The following is a 24,075-nucleotide window of genomic DNA, read 5'->3' as shown; positions in this document are numbered from 1 at the left end:
TTTCGACACCATTAAACATGTTGAATATCCGCGTTTCCCTTCTTTAATCACTTTTGCCTTTCGTTGACTGTAAAATTACACGGTGCAAATTACAAGCTTCTCACGGCTATGAAAGCATGTCTCGTGCGACTGGCCAGCTCTTTTTAGTTCTCGAGTAACTTTAAAAAACAACGGCAAGCACATGAACGGAGATTAAGGTAAAGTAACGCGTTACCTAATCTTCGTCTTGGATACCACCAAGTACACGTTTGCTCTCAGCCTCGTTTCGACGAAACGTTATCTCGTCACAAGCGGCAAATACACGGGCATCGCCGTTGTTGTGTCTTTAGATAGCGCAAAACCTAGCTCCATTAACCGATACAAGTCACCAGATAGCGTTTTAACCGGCGATGGAGCAATACAAAATACAATACGTTCCTTATTTTCGTTGGGATAAAAACGTTGCTACATTTGTTCCCTGGTTCTTTGTCTATCTTTGAGTCCAGTTACGTTTCTAACAACGTTGACGTAGTGTGATGAGATATGATGAAGATGCATTAGTAGAATAGATAATGAGATTTACGACGAAGTGGGCTAATTTTGCTGGTAAAAATACAGATTATATCTGGGATACAGATTATATTAGTGTCAAGTTTAAGAATATAGGATTCTATATATTAAATAAATTTTAAACATACTTTTCTCACAAGCATGGACATCTGCTTTGTAGCTATAAGATTTCAGAATTAAATATCGTTCAAACTTGATTTTATTTATATTGTAGCATTCTAATTATTTGTACTTGTGACAGTCTAATTCTATCGAATCGCTCGATGAATAATCGGCAATGATACTCCCTCGATAATTCTCCGTGCCTTCCAAATGACCTTGATTCTTCGTTCTTTTGTGTCTTTTAAAGCATCTTGAACCTTCTTTCAAATGACATGACCTCAATGGCCCCACATAGCCTCCATATGGCTTTAACCTTTAATTACACAACTTCGATGACCAATTCTAACCTTCAAATGGTTTTGAATGTCAAAGACATGATCTTAATGACCCCTACCTCCCCCGCCACGCGACTAAAAATATAAGTTCTCTTCAATTATGATAATATATTATCCTAAACACATTATACATGTATACCATTACTAAACATATTTTAGACTGTCATATTAATATCTCAAGACTCTTTCATATAAAGAACGAAATGGACGCGTCTGTTGCGGAGACAGATGAGTAAGATGATTGATCTAATGGTTCTGGTTTGCAGTGTCAGTGATTTTCATGTAGTCGTAGAGACCAGACAACGTCTATCGATCGTTATGGTATTTAAAAAGGAACATATATAGATTTGGACAATTTTTTACTATTCAGAAAGATTGTAGCTTGTTTCAAAATTTAATCGATCAGAATTTTTTTCTAGCAATCACTGTGAAGTAATGGGAACGGTTTTAATTATTTCCAGCCTTTTAATTTCCATTCGTTTGAGTCGCTTCAAATTCTTCGTTAACTGTATAGACACAGTCCCTCCGCGACGAACCAATCGCCCGGTGAAAAGTGTCTCCAATTAATGAAAAACCTAACAGGATAGGAATGAGAGGAAAAACAGTTAAAAAGAGACACTTAACTACCTTTACCCAATCGTTTCCAATTATCCAAAAAACTGGGTCGCAATTCCAGCTCCTTATCCGACTTACTTTGCTTTAATTGGATTTATCAATAAATTAACGGTGTTCAACGAGTACCGTGCAGGTTCTAGCAAAATAAATCGTAAAATTAATGGGACTAAAAATTGATAAACACGTGATAAATTGAGTAATGTTTGATACAGCAGACTTCATTTGAATCAATTGATATTTTCATATTTAATTGTTTTATTCAATACGCAAGCATTATTTAGAATCTATTGAACGAATTTATAATGATTCTTTTAGATTATGAAACAATATGATTTAAATGATTATCATATTTTTACATTATTAATGTAATAATCATTTGAGAATTATTTGTTATATTTTGCAACTACTTTTTCGTTAATGGAATTTTAAAAGAATACGAACTATCCGCTGTGAAGGAAATATTAAAGGTTTTGTGCAATATTCGATACAATTTGCCTAAAAAATTTCAATGCATGCTACTTCTATTACAACATAATTTCCATTAAATCACTACATTACTTTAATTATTACAACTATCTCTATTTTGCTCAACATTTTTTTTCAAAATATCCAAAATCTCACTATCAAATAAAAAGATATTTTTTATTGAAAATCTCATTATCACTTCGCTATCTCTATCTCTCTCTCTCTCTCTCTCTCATTCTTTTTTTTTCTCTCTCTCTCTCTCTCTCTCTCTTTCTTTCTCTCTCTCTCTCTCAACGTGGACAAACTAATTCTGCTCATTTTATAGTACATTTGGTTCTCGTTCGGAAACACATTTTCTCTGAAATCTCGAGCGTTTCCCTTCGATACCATTTTTATGGTAAAGAACGGGAAGAAGACACATAAACAGAACATAAAAAGGTATATATCGACGAGATATTACCTAAAATATAATATATACGATCGTGGTAGGGTAGAATGATAACGAGAACGTTTAACCATTTATCAGGATCGGCGACGAAAGTGGTCGATGGACCGTTAGTCCCAAGGTGCCATTATAGCGGGCCGAAAACGAGTTTTATATCATTAATTCGTTCGTTAGCTCCGGCCAGCTAATGAAACAGTTTCGACGAACGAACCCTCCAGCGATACACTCCTGAGTTTCATTAATCCACGTTGCTAATTTATGAGACGATTAAATCGCACCGATAAAAATTACCATTTATCGAACGCTGCCCCGACAAATACAGACCGCGATTGTTTAATTTCATCGTTCACTGGTGAGCGAAATTACAAAACATTAATAATATAAGAAACAATCGAACGAGAAAAGTCATCGCTGTAAAATTACAATGAAAACTTGAAAATAGAAGGACGTGCCGGAACCGATTGAATGGTATGATATTTGAAACAATTAGATAGAGCACCGTTTTCTTAGAAGAATCTTTTAAGGGCTAACCAAATTTATGGACTGTTTAAAACGTTTAAATTGCTTTTAGTTAATTATATATCGTTGCTCAAGAATTTTAGTATAAATATTGCAGTATAAAAATTGCAAAAACGTTCAGATAAATACAACTTTTTATGTTTGTGTGAATTAACGAAAACCATTAGTCTCGTAACGATTTAATGACGCGAAAAACCATCGAATATGCAGACAGCCATAATTCAAGCAAACTGAAACCAAATTAAGGTCGAAATTAAATTGAACCCAGATGAAGGGCGGCTGGTTTGGTGGGATGGAAAGTGGAAACCCGCGAAATGGAAATATGCGTAACTATGGGCAAAAAAAGAAAAGAGAGAAAGAGTAAATGTGAACAAGAATCTAAATATTAGGATATAGTAATGAATAAGCTGGTTTAAGTTAAGATGTTGTTTGTGTAGATATATATTTGTGTACACATGTATACATATGTTATTATATGTTGTATATTACACAGAAGTGAAATCCTAATCCTAATCTAAATCCTAATGCAATCAAGAATAAACAAATAACAAGTAGGACCATTCCTTAAAGAATTACTTAAAAAATCAAGTTTTTGCTTCTAATGTTTCTGTTACAAGACACGCAGTAACTTTCACTTAAACAATCTAGCAAAGAATTTGTACAGTCTATTGTACCGTAAAAAGATTTCGTAGGAAAACCAAACAATTTAATTTTCAAAAAGCAGCAGAAATAACTGCTACAATAAATTATATAAAACAAAGAATATTTCTTAACTTATACACAATATAATTTAAAAATGTAGAAAGCGTAGGCCACTACTACTCCCTGCAACATTCCAATGTAGCCTACCATATATTTGACATAAATCTAATTACAAATTATAAAAACGCGCTAAAATGAACAAACTTTCCAACTTATCCCGCAGCAAGATTAACTATGAAATACAAGCAAACTGGTTAAGTAGTTACATCAGCTAAATGGTAATTTACATAGGATTTACACGGTGCTGTGAATCCAGCACATTCAAATTATGTACCGAGTAACACATCGATCAACGGGAACAGGCGAACGTGGCTGGCTACGAAACAGATTAATTTTCAAGGCACAGGAATCAACACCAGAGAAATACACATGAATACGTTACGGAGAAAACGACGGTTCTAATCTAATAAAATGATCGTACTATTAGCTATCGATAGTTCGTTCGGCATGAGGCACGCGTATCCAATACCTCGACTTACGTGACACGTGATACAAGTGTTTTAAGCGTAAAACGTGCACGCAGCCAGGGTGTGGTAACTCCTTTGTCTCGTGTCACGAATGAAAAGCGAACGTCACCAGGGAGAGACCAAAGTAGCGTCGTTGCAATGTGACACAATCGCTGCATTCTCCTAATTCCTGAGTCTCCTATTTCCTGACAATGATGAACATCATCTCATACACCGTTTAATTGACGCGTGTTATACGATTGCATTCTGAGGTTTCGTTTCTCTTTTTCCCTTTTTTTTTTTTTTTTTTTGAGATAGTTTTAGTTGGAGAATGGAGTTATTGGAAACGTGAAACGTTGGTTACAACGTGCTTGGTTACAATCGTTGACTTTACTGTTTGGTTTATGTTAATAATTAATAGTTTACCTATGCGTTGTTTCGAATATTGTGTTGATTAAGAAAGTGTCCAATGCTTGAGAAATGTCGACACTGTATGAACAGTTCGTAATCCGTTTTAGAAAATTATATGTATTTCATCAATCCCGTATGTATTTTTGTTGCCATAAATATACTATAATTTACAAATACAATTTATGCACTTATGCAATTTATGACACGAAAGCTTCAACTCGAAATTATATGTACGTTACACATTTAATGCTCTTTATGAACATCAAAAATTATTTTATATCGAAAATCCGATAACATACATTGGCATTCCAATTAATGACATTTAATTAACCTAAGAAATTCTAGAAGAAAAAGCAGGAATTTTATTATATTTATGATTCTCAGACTATAGTCATTGTGACAAGAAACGAACTCATAAAAATCTAGAAAGTCAACCAGTTTCCAATAACATTCTTACTGCAAGTAGTGCACTCCAATCACTATAATTGCCAAACATCCAAGCGACGAAAGCACATAAAGTACTTTCGTTTCGACACTCAAGGAATCCTATTCACACACAGTGTCTGTTGTACGGTCAGGGTTCTCTTTGTCACGAGATAACAATCGGTCCAAGAGCCTTCGAAAAAGAGTTACGACGTTAACCAGAAGCAAACAAGATTCTGACCTTTCAGCAACGTAATCGTGAGCGAGAAAACAGCAGAATGTATTTTTGGAGCTGGATATTAAATAAGAACCGGTGCAAAACGAAAAAAAGGTACGCGAAACGATAGGAAAGGAGTCGAAAGGGAAAAAGAAAACGAGCGTCGAACGAGACGATGAAAGAGGTTGAGGAGAAGATTCTCCACGTGTCCTGTCGTTTAGCAGGCATGAATATTTACGTCTGCCTGGAAGGCTTTCGAAGATAGCACGTCTTCAAGATTTGGTGGTTACTCGTGGCTGTAAACTGTGAATGTACTAGCTCATAAGCGTCTCGCCGTTAAGCTGTTTCTGAAAAACTCACGAATTCGCGTTTCAAAGAGATTTAGAGACTGAAGGGTAGAGATACGATATTGGCGTGAATTATACCTGCTCCATGTTCCTGCGTTCGTTTGAGGTTTGCGAGCTTCCTAAATCGTCGTTGACAAATGGATTCCAGTAACGTGTTACTTTAGATATATGTATGTACATATTTTAAATTGAGATTTCTGAAAAGAGGATAAAGCAGTGAATTTGGCAAATTACGCGACATGAAAATTCTGGTTCTAGTTTTCCAATATTAGCTGTGGTCTAATTAATAATTATAATCTTAAAGAACTTCGTGATTTTTATATTTATAAAATGAATTAGATTTCATGATTCGACTAAGGTCAACTAATACTAAATATTTTATAGCTTCTATTCTAAGACATTTTATAATATCTTATAATGCACGTAATATGTTCATGAAAGGTTTCAAGAAGTGCTCGAATCTTTTTATGAGCTGTAGTAAATTCTTTCTCAATTTATATCAACTGACTTTTGTGTGGATGATAAGGTTTGCTTTTCATATCGAACTTGGGTATCACAAACGCATTCATCTGTAGTTTTCAGTACACTATTCTTTTTCCTTTACGGTAAAGGTTTTGTTTTGAGCTTATCTGTATCGCTTCTAAATTTCTGATCAAACTGCTAATGGATAGAAGGGAATGTTTCGAAAACGCTGAAATGCACGCTCGCTTATCTGGTTGCATGCAGGAAGGCGCATAGCGGCCTTCGTCGAGGAATGCAGCTCGAAAAGTGCACAAGCGATATTGAAACGTAAACAGATTTCGGAGAAAAATGAAAAACAAACTTTGGTAGAAATATTGGGGAATCGATGGATAACGAAGTTAAAAGCTCCGCCACGAAAAAAATTCCTTTCGTCTGACGCTTGCTAAATTACTCTTGATTAAATGGTCGAAATTTGTTATAAAAGTAAGATAATCTTTTACAAAGTTATATAAAATATTTAACGTTCCCTTTTACATGAACTTCAAATCTATATTTGCCAATCTGCAGTAAAAAATTGAAATTAATAGAAATATGAATCCAAATATCCAATAATGCCTATACAAACATGTAAAAGTGCAGATGCTTTTGACATAATTAACATTGATTTTTATTCAGATAAAAGAGACATTATCATAATACCTATTTATATTTAAATACAGATCAGTAATTCTAACGGTAAATGAAAATTAATGTTGCCTATACGATATCAAAATATTTAATTAACACTTTTCCTCCAAAAGAGAAAGTAATAATAAGATTTTTTAACTCCAGTAAATTTATCTTCCCAATCAATTTTGCGTATCAAGCGTATCAATTTTGAAACTCGTAACATTTCGACTATCGAATCACGGTTCCCAATGCTACGCAAAAGAAAACAATTTCGACCGTAGGACAAACAAAATGCGATCGTATTTTCGCATTTTAGACACGCGTTCGCATCGAATCGAGCCACTGCTCGAATTACTAGAGAACGCTAGCCTGGTTTCTGAATCGAACGCGTTTCGCGCGATTAACGTTACATAATCCCGTTGAAACGAGAAGCTAAAGCTTGATCGGGTCTCCTTTGTCCCGGTCATCGAGCGTTTAGTCCAACCGCGGTTCCGATCGATTGTTCTAATCGAGACAGGCTGTGTGTAATTGCTTCCTGCGGATGTTACGATTGCCGCCACGATCGAACACAGTCGTGGTATGTACAAAAGCTGGGAAAAACAGCTTACATCGACATAACAAATTCTAACGGTACATGAGAAGACACCTTTTCATCGCGTGGCCGAGAATTATTTCCATTCTTGAACCACCTTCGCGCGAGTCGCGATCGAGGCGCGCGAAATTCAATTTGTATTGATCACGTCGAAACTAGGAAAATTCAGTTTGATCGATGATGCGTGACAGACGACAGTGTTGTGGGTAATTTCTGAAGCAGGATGTTGATCTTTTGTCGTAGTTTACATTATTCGAGGATCTTTTTCTTTCTTTTTTATTTTTTGAATACGTGTTTTACGAGGACAACGGAAATGTGTAATTTGTAAATTAACATTGTATAGTTAATAAATATATATAATTATAAATATAATATAATATAATAATTATAATTATATATATAATTATAAATTAGTATTGTAGCATTGAAGTATTTGTGGAATTGAATTTCCAAGCAAATAATGCGTGTTTTATAAAAAGAAGTAGTACTATGTATATAGTAATAGAAATAGATACGAAAAAATCTTTGTCAACGTACCATATTCGCAAAATTTTATGTTGTCAAAGTATAGAACTGTTTCAAATTCAATACTGGCTGAATCATTGTCCAAATTCATCTTTTCGTTGATTGTCTTTTTACTCTACCTCGATAATTATATTATACGTAATATCTTTGATATAATCATAGAAATCGTATAACATTTTTCGTTGTATAATCTTATCTATGCATTTAAGAATTGCTCAGAAACATAAATATATTTTCACCGCTTTAACTCTTGGTTTCCTGTGTTTTACATAGCCAAGTACAAAAGAAATATCGCAAGAATGTGTCTCACAACAACTCTAAAAATTGTTAAAGAATCATATTCCAAGACTATGAAACATTCAGAGCAATCATTCTTCCATTCCGTAAAAGAGATTCATCTTACCTGAACAGCGCTGTTGAGAAAACAGTTGTTTTGACCAGGTCCATTGAGCAATCCTTTCGTGCTGGTAAAGCTGGTATTATGATCATTGGATGGTGATTTCTGTGTAGATTGGATCTGTCCATTTGTCTGACTTCCATGGACTTGATGGCACTGCGTCGATTGCAAATACCCAGTATAATCCACGGTATCTTGGGATGCAGCTGGCTGCTGTAACCCCATGATGGAAGCCATCTTCGATCAGCTACGTCAGTGTCATCTACATGAAAGGGAAATTGATATTTCATTACTCGATTCCTATCAAATACATTTTAGCGTTATTTAATATTTACAACGCTACGTATTTAATGTATATATATTAAAATTGAGTAGTGGAAATGGCAAACGATGTAAAGGCCAAAAGGTTTTTAACATGTTTCTGTTAATTTTACCATTTATATTACTTATCATTTAAACACTATGGAATACCATTTATATTACTTATCATTTAAACACTATGGAATTCCAGCGTTTAATAGCTTTAGAAATTTAAAAGAAGAATAAATGGTGAAACGTGTATCGAATCAGTTAAATTTATTTATTTGTGCATTATACTTTAAATTTTTTTAATTGAATTGTAGTTAGCATTTACAATCGCAGTTAAATGCTGAAAGAAATTACTCTAGTAAAAAATTTAAGGAAATGTAGCAAATTATTCTGTAAATGCTAATATAGTAAACTATTCTACCATCTATGATTGTTTCACTCTATCCTTAAAATTTGTATTTATAGGATTGACATTCTTTTGCACTGAAAAAATTATTTCTTACCTTTATGGCACTTATGTGATTTACTATTTCAAATTTTCAATTAAAGGATCATTGGTAGTCACTTCTTTAAAAGAAATAACTTCATTTTTTTGAATAAAATTTTTCGAAAACTTGTGGTATTTTATAATATCCTACAGTTTGGTATTTCCATAAATTTGATTTATCATACATATTCTAACGATTAGTATTAATTTAAATAGGATAGAATAAAATTGACGGAAATAAGATATGGAAGATTCCCTTCCGAATTTTGGGAAGTTCTAGGCACATTTCATGGCAACGCGTCTCTTCAGGTGGAGAAAATATTTTTTATACCTCCCGGCAGAATGTAGGTAAATTGCAGAGTAGAAAATGAGAGGCTCATAAAACCATGATCATACGGAAGTCTCGCTACATAATCGTGGAACAAATTTTGCGGAAACAATAAAGAGGACGACAATGGTCATGCTTTATGACCAATCTTCTTAGACGGATTAAGGCAAATTGCAGAAAAATGTGCGAATAATACCGAGGCTAAATTCAACGTGCATAATATTATTCGACAGTTAGCATGTAAGCTCACATTAAATGAACGTGCCATTTCCTCCTACAGTCCAACGAATGAACATCAAATTCATCACAATGTTCATATTGTAATAATAATTATAAATAAATAAATAAATGGATCTACAACTATCTAAAAGAAATTAAATACACTTTGGCATTCTTCCTTTTAACATTCGATATGAATAATTAAAATCTAACAAAAATGTTCGCAAAAAGAAAAATTTATATTTTTTAGTATGATCAAAATAATAAATTCATAATTTTTATTAAAAAGTTTCTAGACCTGCAACACTGCATTTTTGATTAATCGAATCAGTTTTCGTAAAGATTTGTTCTGTGCCTTTCCTTATGCATCTTTTCATGTACCTTTCAGTTTAGTCTCTGTGATACAACTGCTATACTCGAATCATCAGTATTGTCATCGTTAATTGCTTGTTACTAGAACAACGGTTTTCTCGACTGCATTGAAAGAAATGTAATAACAGTATCAATGTCAACAGTACAATTCATACAACTTCAGTTTCATACGTTTCATATGCATTTAGTGTATTACACGTGAGGGAACGTGATCGTGGGGCGAACAGTAGCGTAATACGACGCGTATCAAGCGACAGTAACAATACCAAGAAATCGTGTTCAACGAATTAATGAATATCGTATCGATATTCATCAGCCACTCTCCTCATTCCTTAACGTTATACCCAGTAAAACATGGCCTTTACCCGGGATCTTCAAGGTAAACGACATAGCAAGAACACGTTTCTAATTGATTGTAAGTAAGTAAGTATAATTTGAGGTATCTTTTATACTATGACTTCATTCGTGAAGAAAGCAAGCCTTGGAGTTTCATAAAATAATTAATTGGAGGAATAGCAAGCTTTATTAATAAAACTTTACTTGATTGTTTACTGTCTGATCGGCTTCTAGGTACCACAGATCCTTTGTTACAAAATTTCAACAAATTTTCAAATTTCAAGGTATTAAAATTTGATAACGTAGAAGCTTTTAAGTTCCAAATATAAAAAATTGTTTAACTTTCTGGAAATAGCAGTTTCAAATATTTGGAACTTGATATGTTGAAAATTTCAAATATTTAAAGTCTGAAAAATTTAAATGTAAAAAATTTCAAAATTTTAAACGATAAAAATGAAAAAATTGTCTAAAAGAAAATTTCAATATTTCATAATTTCTAGATTTCTATTCTTCAAAATTTCAAAATTATTATAGCGTCGTAACAATATTTTCCCAATATTATATCATCTATATTTATTTAATATTTTTACTATTATCAAGCGGTAATCTATCATCAGTACATTGATTACAGATTATCTCACAATAAATTACCTACATGCAATTAACAAACGTTCAAGCAAGAAAACCCTAATCTATCTGGCAGTATTAACATCCTATTCTAAAACAAATCAATCACCACATACTGGTTAGGAATAATTTCCTTAGAATCCTTTCACCAGAGTCTAGGTTTCACCGCAAATCTCGATTTCTAGAAACAACCACGACAATGACAACTGCGTATTTAACTCGACAACAGTTTCTCCTCGAAATATCGTAAAGTAAACTAAAGTTTCACGAAACGTATAAAAATTCCGTACGAATTGCGAAGAAAAAGCGGGATGCCACTTTTGCGTGAGGATTTACGCGAGTCACACGGGATCATGGTAACGGTAAATACGTAACACACGTATCGGCTCCGGTAATTTCTTTGCTTCGCACTCTCTATCACGTCCCCTTTTTGTCCACGAACGAACAATATTAGCTTACGCTTGTCTCGGCACCGTTATCCTATATGAATTTGAAATACGAAGAGGAAGAGAGAGAAAGAGACAGAGACAGAGAACCGTCTCTGCTCATTTGCTTCGTAAGAAACAGGATGCAGGATGTAAACCATGTACTTTCCCGAGGTGTGTAATTGAAACAGGGTTCTTGAAAATGATTGCAATCCGATCGAAACGTTGTTTGCTTCCCTCTCGCTATGTCAGTAACTTCGTTTCATAAGCGTTGCCAATACAGATCGTTAAAATTTCATCGCCAAAGTATTGCGAACATGTATACTGGCTGTTAGAAATAGTTACACGACATCGTATCTATTATAACATTCAGAAGCAACTTCACGCTATGAAAATGAAACATAGAATATGATAAGAAAAATGCTTCATTGAAAAGTAAAGATACGCGCAAATAATTTTTTATTTTTATGGGAGAAAAAACGCGAGCACATTGCGGATTTTTATGTATTTAGGGGATTTTACTAAGGATTTTTATAATACGCGAAAATTCACAATGTGTACGCGATGCGCGAAAATAAATAAAATATGCAAAATGGAATAGAAATAGATAAAATATTCAAAATAAGATAAAAATGTATAAATTATCCAACGTAGGATAGTTGTTAGAAGATTCAGTAGGTGAAACAAATTTCTGCCTCAGGTTCTATTTGTTTAGCCGTGTTTAAAGATTAAAATATAATTATGGAAATGTAAAGTTGTGGAAAATTGAAGATATATATATGTGTAAATTTAGGTTGCACGCGTGAGCATGAAGTCGATTAAAAGTAGATTATAATTGTAGATACTGGCGTTTGATACCGTTAACATTGCGCTACAATCACGTTGTTATTGGAAGATGTATATTCGATGTAGGAAACGTAAATTTAGAGATGGTGGAAATAACCGTAGTTTATTGGATGAGTATGAATACAGTTATATCAGTCAAAATCAATGAGATTGCTTGACTACAACTATCAGACCTGTCAAAATGACAGATTTCAGATTTTTTACTTCTGTGTTTTTGGAAAGATCAATGTTGACTTTTATTGAAGTTGAGACAATTTTATATATTACATTGACTTATTTATAATAATCATACCAGCAATTTCTTTTTTCAAACGACTCCTTTCATAATATTATATTTCACTTATAGTTATTATTAGTTACCAAACATCATACATCAATAGATTCATCATTTATCTAGGTTTAGGATAAGCTGTATTGTTTAAATTGAATTTGAGATACGATACAGAACTCGGGCAGTATTTCAGATCGAAGAATTTCTATTTCCTTTTGTTGTAATTTTGTAACAAATATTTATATTTATATAACATTTTATTCTCTTATTTATATCGACGGAATTAGATTGAAAAAATGGAACATTTTGCGTAATACAGTTAGATATATAACAGACACAACAAGGTCATAGTGCTAGGATTTTGTAGTTTTTGTAAAATATCGCGAGAATGATATCGTGAATATTTATTTTCTTAAAAAGTCGGCCAACATTGTGACCTTTTCGCTGACTCCATTATAACTCCAAAAACAGCACAGAAATATCTTCCCGAACTCTACGTCGTGGAACGCCTCGTCATCTTCGACGATCATCAAAAATAGGCTTCTTCCATACCAGTAAAACGTCTTGCCGCCGTTCTCTTTCTCTCGGAGACTCGGAAATAAACTTCAACAGGCTACGCGTTGGTTACCATCTTTCCGACTAAAACCATCGTCAAATAAACTTCCACGATATATGTACGTCACAAATGTAGAAATTCTTATTAACTCAATAAAAAATTTCCAGTTTATTCAACAACCATATGCTCGATGTCAGCAACAAAGAACAGGAGTGTTAAATTAAAAGTAAGAAGAGAAGGTTGCTCTTTTTACATGAAATCCTATTACGATATATCCCGCTGAACTAAGTTAAAGCACTTCAACAGCTCGCAAAAAATATTGTTAAGCCAATTTGTAAGAAGAATATCCATTACTACAAACGCTAATCATAAAGTTAATCTACCCTTGAAAAAGAGATAACCATCTAGCTAACGACTTCTAGAACCCGCAATCATTAAGATAAACATCTCTAAAAAGAATTTTATCTCTCAAGTCATCTCCTTCGATCATCGTGCTAGGTACATTTCAAAAGTGATACAAACGAAAGATTACACAATTATTCCGAAATTCCATGAACGAGCAGCAAAAAATATGTTTGACATATATAGAAAAAGAGATTAAAGGGAAAGTAAAACAATGATAGTGAATACGATGTAACAAACAAAAATAATCCAAAGCTAAATAATATGTATATGGATATAAACATTCTTCCTCGTGTAAAAAGGAGAATTAAAGAAGAAGAAAAGGTACATCAAAGACGTTATAAAAAATAAAGAATCACGAGTAATGCAAAGCTACATAATAAGAAACTTAGGCCCCTTCCAAGCCACCCTTTCCATCATTCACTTGCAACGAGAACGGAGAGGCACATTTTTTCACGCGTCGAAAGGAAAATTACAGAGAGAGGAAAAGGATTGTGCTGGGAAAAGATGATATACCTATCGGAGGCGCAGGAAGGAAGGTGTAGGACGCAGAAAGAGTATGACCGGACTGGCATAGCCCGACACGCTAAATGGTACCGGCTGAGTGGTCGGCGTTAATTTCGAGGGGCCAAGAAAAGTGGTTGGAGCGAGTACGTGCTCGAGTGCTAAAGCCGGCGTCGCTGTCTTCGTGGTCGCTTTCAGGGTTCGGTAACAATGCGACCACGATGTTTTTCGCTTGTCAAGGGGACCCACGCTAACGTAGGCAACTCGATACGCGTTACGTTTCTGTACAGCCAAGTTTTTAGAGGGTCGTTTCTTCAACAGAGGGAGAGAGAAAAAAGTTGAATCGCAGGAAATCGGACTGGATTCACACGAGAGAGATTCAGGTCAATCAAGCGATTACGCGTTCATACACCAGCCTATCGGCTCTTTTATTCGTTGTTCGTGCTTATCGTTGCTGATGAAGAATCCAGTTCCAGCGATAACGAGTGGTTGAACGTTTTGCATCGAAGTGGAGGGTGGAGATTGGCGGAATTATGGTATGAATTTGTATAATTCTGAGGTTGCAAACTGATTGAGTAAGCTGAAGAGATTTTGCAATTATACGAGAACGAAAATATGTAGGTAAAATTGTGTGCGAGATGAAATTGAGTGGAAAAATTAGAAAAGAATATAATAGTACCTATTAGTGTGATCTATTTTCTGGTTGAAAATATGGATTCATACAAATAGTATAAGCATTAAGCTACGTGTATTGGAAATGCAATTTCAGTTAGAAGCTATTAGAGTGTACCATTTTCCGTTTGATTATATTGATACATAAAAATATAAACCTTATTTTGTATATATCGAAAGATGAAATTAAAATTCTCTAGAAATATAAATCCACATATTTGAATCTCTTTGATATAAAGGGTATTCATCTATAGTTATAATTATATATGATTTATATACCTTGTGTACCAAATTAGTAAAAGCTCTGTGTTTGATTAAGACAGGATCAGTAAACAGATGCAGTGTAGAAAGAAACAGAAACGTTATTGAAACAATAAGTCATAAGCAGACAAGAACTACAATACACAGATGAGAACTATAGATAGAGCACTCCTGTCTTCGTCAGATTCGATTAAATGGTATTACACAACACCTCTTAACCAAGACTCCTTCAGAAGCTTTTCACGTTTTCACTAATCAAGCGTGAACAGTATCGGAGCGACACGGCGCTTTGAAATTCGCGTTCATCAATTTTCCGCTCCCAAATTAACCATTGTGAGTCTCAGATTTAATTTCAGATTGCGTTATCATAGCGAGGCATCGTGGTACGCATATCAATACACTTTAAATCATTTCCATCCGCTATGCAACAGATTTTTGCAAATTCAAGAAAATTTTGTTTTTGTTCTTCAGAAATGGTAAAAGCCATATGGAATCTTATCGTATTGAAATGATACTGAATTTGGTACAGGAACAACTAACGTTTAATATTGGCGCCTGATTTTATCGCAAAAAATAGATCTGTATGAATGTTATCTCAGTGATATATTATATCGCAAGAAGATGTATTGATGCGTGAAAACTAAACAAAAAAAATTAAATTCCGGTACCGGGAATCGAACCCGAGCCTCCTGGGTGAGAGCCAGGTATCCTAGCCACTAGACCATACCGGAGGACGAGAACTACTCTTATTCGATTTCCTTAAAAGTAAAAAGAAAATTAATGTGTTACAATACATTTATTATAAGTGTACTTAACAATATAAATGAATATAAATAACAACAACATAAACAATAGCAACATAAATAACAATATAAATAACGTTTTTTCACGAAGGTAATAATAAAGAAAATGTGGAATGACATGATTTTCCGTGTAACGAAGATGAATTATTTTTAACATTTTTTATACATTAATAATTATATATTATATTATCGTTATTATCATATTTTACGTTTACCATAACATCAAATGTATCTTAAAATCCCTCAAAAAACAATTAAACATAATTAGTCCGATCGGAATTATTGTACAATTAACTATTGGAACATTCGATCTGCTTTAATATGCAATTGCACTGTTTTAACTTCTCTTTTATTAAATACTATAGCAACCTCTTTTTTTATCATTATAACACCAGTCTGCGATTTATGTTGGACAAAAATTTTCAATTCCTTCATTGAGAACCTCGGAAATTCGAAAAGTTTAGGCTTTCCTACGACCTCCGGCGCATTATTTTCCTTCCAAAACTATCTTGTACGTGCTATGCGTACCGACATAACGAGTCTTCCTTGTTCTGAATGACAATGTACGCAACCGTATTTATAGACGACCGCCATCTATGCGATAGCCGAGTTTCTTTTCGTTTCTTCGCTTACGTTGGCCGCTTTTTCAAGATTTCTACGGGACTCACAGCGACTCTAACGGTATAATGGGTAAGTTTCTGCAATCAGACTGAACGTAAAACATACACATCCGATGTCGAGAAATATTTATCTTTCTCGAGCAAGAATCGACATTTCATCGTGGTATACTTTTGTAATACTTCCAACTGTCTTTTCTAAATTTTTATTCCACATACACAGAACACGCAGTGTTCAGTATAGTAATTATCATATTGACAATTATTTCAAATTTTATTGTTTCATGCATACCTATGTTTTTGATTTATTCTATTTTCAATATCCGCGACGATTGCCTGACATTTTCTTTTCTTTTTTATAATTTCAACAAGATACTAAAAGATACAATAAAATAACACAATTTTTCTTAACAAAAAGGATAAACCACAACACGGAAGAATTACAATTACCTGAAGCTAAAAAAGCTATACTGCCAACAGCGTTTAGCACCAGTCCATTTTTGGCGACTCTAAGATTCTCATAGAAAATCAAGTAGTTTAAAAAAAAGCGCCGAGGCCGCTTCCGGAGTCTGTATACGGTACCGGGAACGATTATCGTATTTTCTCGCAAAATCCGCCTGAAGACGACGTCGCGATGACCCAAAGGAGGAAAAGAAAGGAAGAAATCAGAGGGGACCGAGCGAAAAACGGAAACGACAGAAGGGGAGATCGTACGTTATGGCGTAAACGCGGGCTGCTATCGCGAGGTTATTTCCGTTTCGACGCACGAGTTGACGCCCGCGAAGAATCGACCGCGGGAGGCGTCGCGACGCCGTAAACTCGTTCAAAAGAAAACTGAGAAATTGCTAGCTTCTGCTAATCATTGGTCCTGTCAATGAAAAACTGATTTATTTCGCGTGTAAAATTCATCGCTTTCTGCAATAAAAAACGACGATATAATAGAAGCTAGGGACTATTAAGAAATCATCTATTTGGAATTTATAAAATTTTTTTTACGTAAAAATTTATATATCTTGAATTTCCGAAATTGCGAATGTTAGAGAATATGTTTAGAGAATATTAAACATAAATTTCATAGAAATATGCTTTGTTTCGCTATACAGATACATGAAAGAATATTTTTGTAATATAATTTATCTGTTACAGTATTATCAAAATCTTACGAATGTATTACATTACTCAAGTTTAATATCATATTAAACTCAAATATAATTACTAGCAATATTAAGAAACGTATATCCCATAATAAGCCATGTAATTTTTATTGTATATGCATACTAAATTCCAGTTAAGTCTATGTTAGTTCATACTATTTAAGTAAATCAATATTTCGATAGACATTAGGCGTGTAATGTTATTTACATGTTCCTACGTAATAATGCAGAGTTATTACAAATTGCTACTATCAGTATAATGATATTAGAATGTCATGCTGCTACAGCCATGAAAATAAAATTACTTTGCTATATGAACGGGCCATAGTACATACTTGCTACTGGTATAACCCCTGACAACGTAGTCATAAAGTTCATTAATAGCTACGTTTACTGTTCTTCGAACTATCTACTACCTACAGTTGTTAAAACAGCCATCTTTAGGCGAAAGTCATTTATGCTACTTGGTTTCAAAGGATGCTCCTGTATATTTCGTTTAATATGCAAATTACAATAACTTAAGGTACCGATTCAATCACTGAAAAGATAATTAGTACTCTACTTGAGAACAGAATTAATTTATCTTTGCGTTAATGCCCTGCAAATTATTTTACCTAAATGATATAATATTAATAACGAAAATAAAAAAGTCCAAATTGTTACATTTATATAGAAATCGAACTTTTTCCTATGAATAATACACACCACCTACTTGATTATTTATCGCATATTTTCAGATTCACCGATGCAAATTTAATCATCAATTACCACATCATTTTCGATTTAGCGTGACTTTTAAATGAATACTCGTAAAAGTGTTCCTAACTGAAAGTTGCATAATTTCTACCTCCCAAAGCCATCAGCCACATCTACATGACTCATCGACTATCATATCACTTTCACAATTATCAGTCGTTGCAAGTCCATTACCAACAGCGACACTTCCAAAGCCATGGTCCTCCATCAACCTCATTTATTCAACGTCGCACTAAAAGACCTTTTGCTCAATCGACCCTACCGATGAATAATACCAGGTTATATCAACACGAAGCTTGTTCATCGCCATATGCAGAGTTCCAATTTTACGCGTGGTTCGCGTACACGAAATTTTCGAGCATAATTAAAACACGTGCTGCGCGCGCGGATCGTTATTACGAGCACGACGAGGAATTAAATGAAAAATCGTGTTTCCTGGTCGAAGATATGGCGAACACGGGCACTGACGAATTTATACGCGTCAGCATCATCGCATTTCGCCGCAATGCGGATTTCCGCGGCCGTAGATGGTATTTCTTCTTTCGCGATATCGCAAACCGCAGCCGCTCGACGCGAGCGTAAACAATTACACGAAGACGCAAGAAGAAAGTTGGCAACGCTCCTCACTGAGAGGAGAATCGTTGACGAAATGGAGAAAAAATTTAGCGCCTGCTGGCCGTCAGCGTAAGAGCGAGGATTCTTGGATGCGGTTCGAGAATGAAGAAGCGAAATTTTAAGAGAGTTGGAATGCATGCTCTGTGGAAGGTCACTCTCTTTTTTGATGCCGAGTGTTAAAAATTTATTTGGAATCTTAATCGTTCCTGCAGCGAAGGCCAGGTAATTGTAGACACGAGAGAGTTGAGCGTTGAATGTTTTATTCTGTTACGATAAAACGAAAAGCTGAAGATAAACTCTTTTTACTTTCAAGACCAAAGATAAAAAAACAATTCTAACAGTAACTATACTGCGGATTTTTATACATTTATATTGTAAGAAATTTGAAAGTGCAATTTTACGAAAATGCTCATAATATTAAAAGATATATAAAATACTTATTAAAAGTATAATACTTTCTATAGTAGTTGGTAGATAATTGACTCAGAAAGTTGTCCCAATTTTCATTCATCGAGCATCAATTGAATACCGAAATTGTAGTAATATATTGGAGGAAATTTATTATCTATCATTTCTTAAGATGGTTGATACAGCTTGGTTTGAATTGAGAGAAAGGTAGGAGAAGCTTCCATTCGTTATCAGGGTAAATGCGAGATTTCTTGGATACATTTGCAAGGTAAGAAAATGAAAAAATGAAATTTTTATGCAAGCGTAGTTGAAAGAGATTCTGTGGAAGGTTATTTTTTATCTTGGTATTGAGCGTTAAAAGTTTAGTTTGAGTTCTAATTGAAATTGTTAAAATATGTTTGAAGAAGAGTATTTTCTATGCTTTTTCGAGGTGTATTCTGGCTTGAATTAAAGAATAGGACGAAAAAGCGACCGGAATATGAAAAGATGAAAGGGTAAAATTGTAAGAAAAATGTAGTCGAAAGAAGTTCTGTGAGAGGCCGTTTCCTTCCTTAATATTAGTATTAAAAATGTATCCTGAATCTTAATTGAAAATGTTTAATATACTTGAAGAATATTATTGTTTATCATTTTGTAAGATGGTTAGTTGCATTTATTTTAGAATTAATAATTATTTGAGAACGATGATGGGAAGTAAAACTAATTAGATTCTAACTTGCACTAAATTCACGTATATTCATCATATTAGAGAATCTTTTGTGTAAAGCATCTTTAATATTCAGTAGATTAAAAATTTCGCGAACATTATTCTTTAGAAACCAATTTCTTACTTATTAATTGCCTGTTTAAATTTCCAGTCTAATTAATTAAATTATTATGAATTAAAATATTAAATATGGACTTTCCTAATCAATTTCAAATCTATATAATTCCATACCGCTTCGTCAATTAATGTATTAAGTAATGAACGAATAAGAGAAGAAAAGCAAAGCTCGATTTGGGTAACGAAATATAAACCCATAAAAGGGAATATAAACGAGAATAAACTTAAGAAAATGTTATTTTCTCCTCGCGTAAAGAGAAACCATCAGAAACTTAATATCGAACCTCGCTTTCGGTACATTGTCAACCAGTGGCATGAAAACACAATTAAGATGTGTAAGTAATTCAGACTGAGATCGGTCGAATACTTCGCAACGAATGAACATAAAATGGAAATGACAGAAGCAGAGAAAGAAGATAGCGAAGTGTGAAAATCGGAGGTAAGGAGCTTAAAATTCGCGGCGTTCCTTCGATGAAATGGAGAGAATGAAAATCAGTGAAATAAATCATTACGAATGTATTTGTTCGACAGAAGGATCGCAATAATTAGAATACATATATTTTTATTTAATAAAATATAAGAAAAGAAAATAATAAATACCAATTAAATAAATAATAGATAACAATCATTTGCTGTAAAGCCGCGATTATCAGAACGCCAATTAATGAAACAGTCTTTTATTGAAACATTAACGGAAGGCTACATTTTTATCCAAAAGCTTTCGTTTCGTATCGGAGATACTCGATTAAAGTGTGTACATTATTGTACATTCACCGAGGACGATTTCAATGCATCAAGTAAGATTTTAACCCTTCGTTCAGGAAAGGTGATCGACGTGGTAATTCCAGGTTTGGTGGAGCCATTTTTCGCCTTGGGGATTTAAGGATTTTCCACTTATATGAGCACGCCTCCGAAACTTTCCCCGCCGATAACACATTGAGTGGTTTGTAAGCTAAAAAGTTTTCGAGCATTCATCACGTTCCAGGGCCGTATCGATGGTTCCATTAAAGGGTAAGATTAAAAAATGTTTTCATTCCGATAAAACTGAAAGAGTTTGATCTTTCAGCGAAGAAATGTAGATCATCCGTAACAAATATAGACTCAATGATTGTTATTGATTTTACCTTATTTCTGCTAACACGGTGTTCCTCACTAAATTTTTATTATAATAAATATAGGATAAATTACCTTTTAATATCTACATTTTTATTTTAAAATAAATACATTACAATTGAAAAACTAAATGGGGAGACGAAATACTTTTTTTATTTTTAAGTATTTAATTAAGTAACGTAAGCTATATAGAAGCATCAATCATGAGATTTTCCTTTTTATACGACCATGAATTAGCAGGTTCCAGCTATAATCTTTTAGCCTTTGTGACGCTTCTTTACGAGTTTACGTTTGAAAGCGTCGATTACTATAATTTTATCCACAGATGTTCTTTTATTAGAAGTAACGTTTTTCTGTCTACGAAACTTGCTAATCTCAGCTCAGGTAATAATTGATGTTCCGAGAAAAATAGCAGACAATATCTATAGCCGCTTCCTTGTGGTTCTTGCGGTTTCAGAATTACTAGATTATTAAACTAAATAATTCTATTACATAAGATGTCTTCACAATAATCCTATATAATAATGCTAATCTATACACATAGATTTCATTTTGCAGCTACTTTCGCTTTTATTTTTATACACTTAAAACGCTTTACTTTAAAATAATCATTACGTACATTTGTTTACTTACTAGTAAATTACTGTACGCATAAAAATAATACAAATATTAATAATATAAATCTCTACAAAAGTAATACAACCTTCAAGATAAGTTCATTTGCATTAAACGAAAAAACTTCAACCACTAAATTATCATATTTGTTACAATTGTTGCTAAAATTATGTAGCAACGATAATTAATCATTTCTTCTATCAATTGCCTCGTCATTATTCATTTCTACATCATAACATAATTATCTAATACAAAAGAATACCTGTAAAACGATAAGAAGTATTCTACATCGCTATTATTAAACTTCAACCCCTTCGATTCCTTAAGGGATAATAAATCTAACGCAAACACGTATCCCAATACAAAAACAGTGGGCTAAAAGAGAATAACAAAGAGGTGTCTGTAGGACACAGCCAGATATGGCATAAGCTTTGTCTTTTCTTGTGGGACATATCGTGTCTCGCGGGATTACGAGCGTTTTTGAGGGGGTGCGCTCGCGCGAATTTTTTGACGATGCACCTGAGCTCCGAGTATCGAATGTTGGCCAGTTGCGCATCGCGATTGCGATCTTCGGGAAAAACTCGCCGAACCGGTCACGCGTAAAATATCACGAGCTCTTCTGACAAGAGGACCAAGCGGCAGCAAAGTGGTCGCACCAGCATGAGGTTGCGGTGACGCGGTCCACTCGCGATCAATCTTTCTTTTGTGATATCGAATGCATAGAAACGTTTTGTGCTCGTGACTAACGCACGCCTCGCATTCCTCTGGCACGGATAAACAATTTCATTCGCGAGACAATGTTGATACTTTGCAACACTGGATCGTCTTATGGCGATTCTTGGCACTCTGCGGTGTTTTTAGGAAATTTCAACGCTCTACGACTTTCTTATACCAGGTTGTAGAGAAATTAAAGTTTTATGCAAAATGTGTAGGGTATGTACAGAGAAATATGTATTATACATTTGATATAATTTGATAAATATATTTGATAAAAGAGATTAAGATTTTTTATTTATTTCAATCTTCAACCCTAGCATCGTTCGATCAAAACGATAATTCGGACGATTTTGTGTATTTGGGTCGGATTAGGATGTAATTTTGGGATATTTTGCTTATGTACACACTGACAATGATGCACATGCAAATTTTCATCCTTAAATTTCTTTGCTAAGAATTTTTATTTTTAGTGGAAAAAGTTTTGAACTTTCAATTCGATGTTTTAATTTATCTTATATAAAATAGAGCGAATCAGATGGTTGATTCATTCCGTTAACGTGTTTTATCGATAATTGATGTTCTTAGGATCATATGTGTTACTATATTATCACAATTGATATATTCAATTTCCAAATTTGCGTTTTATCGTTTTGAAAGCGAATTAGTTGAAATTAGATGTTAATACACCAAAAGACAAGCAAATGCGTGACAACTAAATGATTGACATGAAAAGTACTAAGTGATATTGCATTCGGTATGTCATCGTGCACGTAATAATTCAGTATCGCATAGATTAACTTTGCACGAAACAGGTCAAAACGGTGGAATAAGTAGCTTCGTGCGTGCGTGACGTTTGAGTAAAGACCGCAATCAAGCTACGATTAAACCTACTTAGTGAAAATGAGCTTATATTCTCATTCTATAAATTACGAAGCTTATAAAAACAACGAACACTGATTTTTAATACGTTTGCGAGGATTTGGTTATTTAATTATTTTCAACTTCATTCTACGTCCTTCTGACATAATATTTAATTAAGCCAAGTACTGCATCTTTTAATTAACTGAAGAATACATCAACGTATTTTAGTTCGATTAATGTTACCCTGTGTGTCATTATTAGGTAATATACATTTCATTCTATTGTTCGAGAACGTAGACCAAGCTAGCCTGTATCTTCCAGTTGATCATTCACAAAAAAAGAATAGAGCTAATTTCTAAATACCAGGTTATTCTTCCGCAGTACCATACAATTTTCTGTCTTTTTATACTACTTTCCTTCCTACACGAAACAGTGAAAAAATAAAAAGTAAAAATAAGATCCAGCGAATTGGACTCAATCTTTAGAACATCCTTCCCGAGAAAAGAAATGCTGGATTTTATTTAAAAATCTACATAATAATGATAAACGTACAATGGTATACTTACAAGTAGGAAAACACGTACATATAAATTCATTTAATTCTATTACGAAACACGTTACATTTTTTACATTTTGAAGCACTCCGAGTAGAGATATACTTTCAAATTTTTGTTTGGTGCAAGTAATAATTACCAAC

The 24,075-nt window shown here is 33.8% G+C and overlaps 1 protein-coding gene and 1 non-coding gene across 3 annotated transcripts in view; both read right to left on the bottom strand.

The window, feature by feature from the left end:
- LOC100646738 overlaps nt 1-24,075 on the bottom strand; it is a 124,148-nt gene that overhangs the window by 82,491 nt on the left and 17,582 nt on the right. For both annotated transcript variants that reach the window (XM_003395153.4, XM_048405565.1), the window contains exon 2: nt 8,288-8,543. In XM_003395153.4, coding sequence (XP_003395201.2) covers nt 8,288-8,518 — 231 coding nt within the window. In that variant the 5' untranslated portion in view covers nt 8,519-8,543. The remainder of the gene's footprint in view (nt 1-8,287; nt 8,544-24,075) is intronic.
- On the bottom strand, nt 15,556-15,627 carry TRNAE-CUC. The gene has a single exon. It is a non-coding gene; the product is annotated as a tRNA-Glu (tRNA).

This window comes from Bombus terrestris, chromosome 4 (genome assembly GCF_910591885.1).
Source record: "Bombus terrestris chromosome 4, iyBomTerr1.2, whole genome shotgun sequence".
NCBI classification, from domain to species: domain Eukaryota; kingdom Metazoa; phylum Arthropoda; class Insecta; order Hymenoptera; family Apidae; genus Bombus; species Bombus terrestris.
This window is presented reverse-complemented; position numbering and strand designations above follow the sequence as displayed.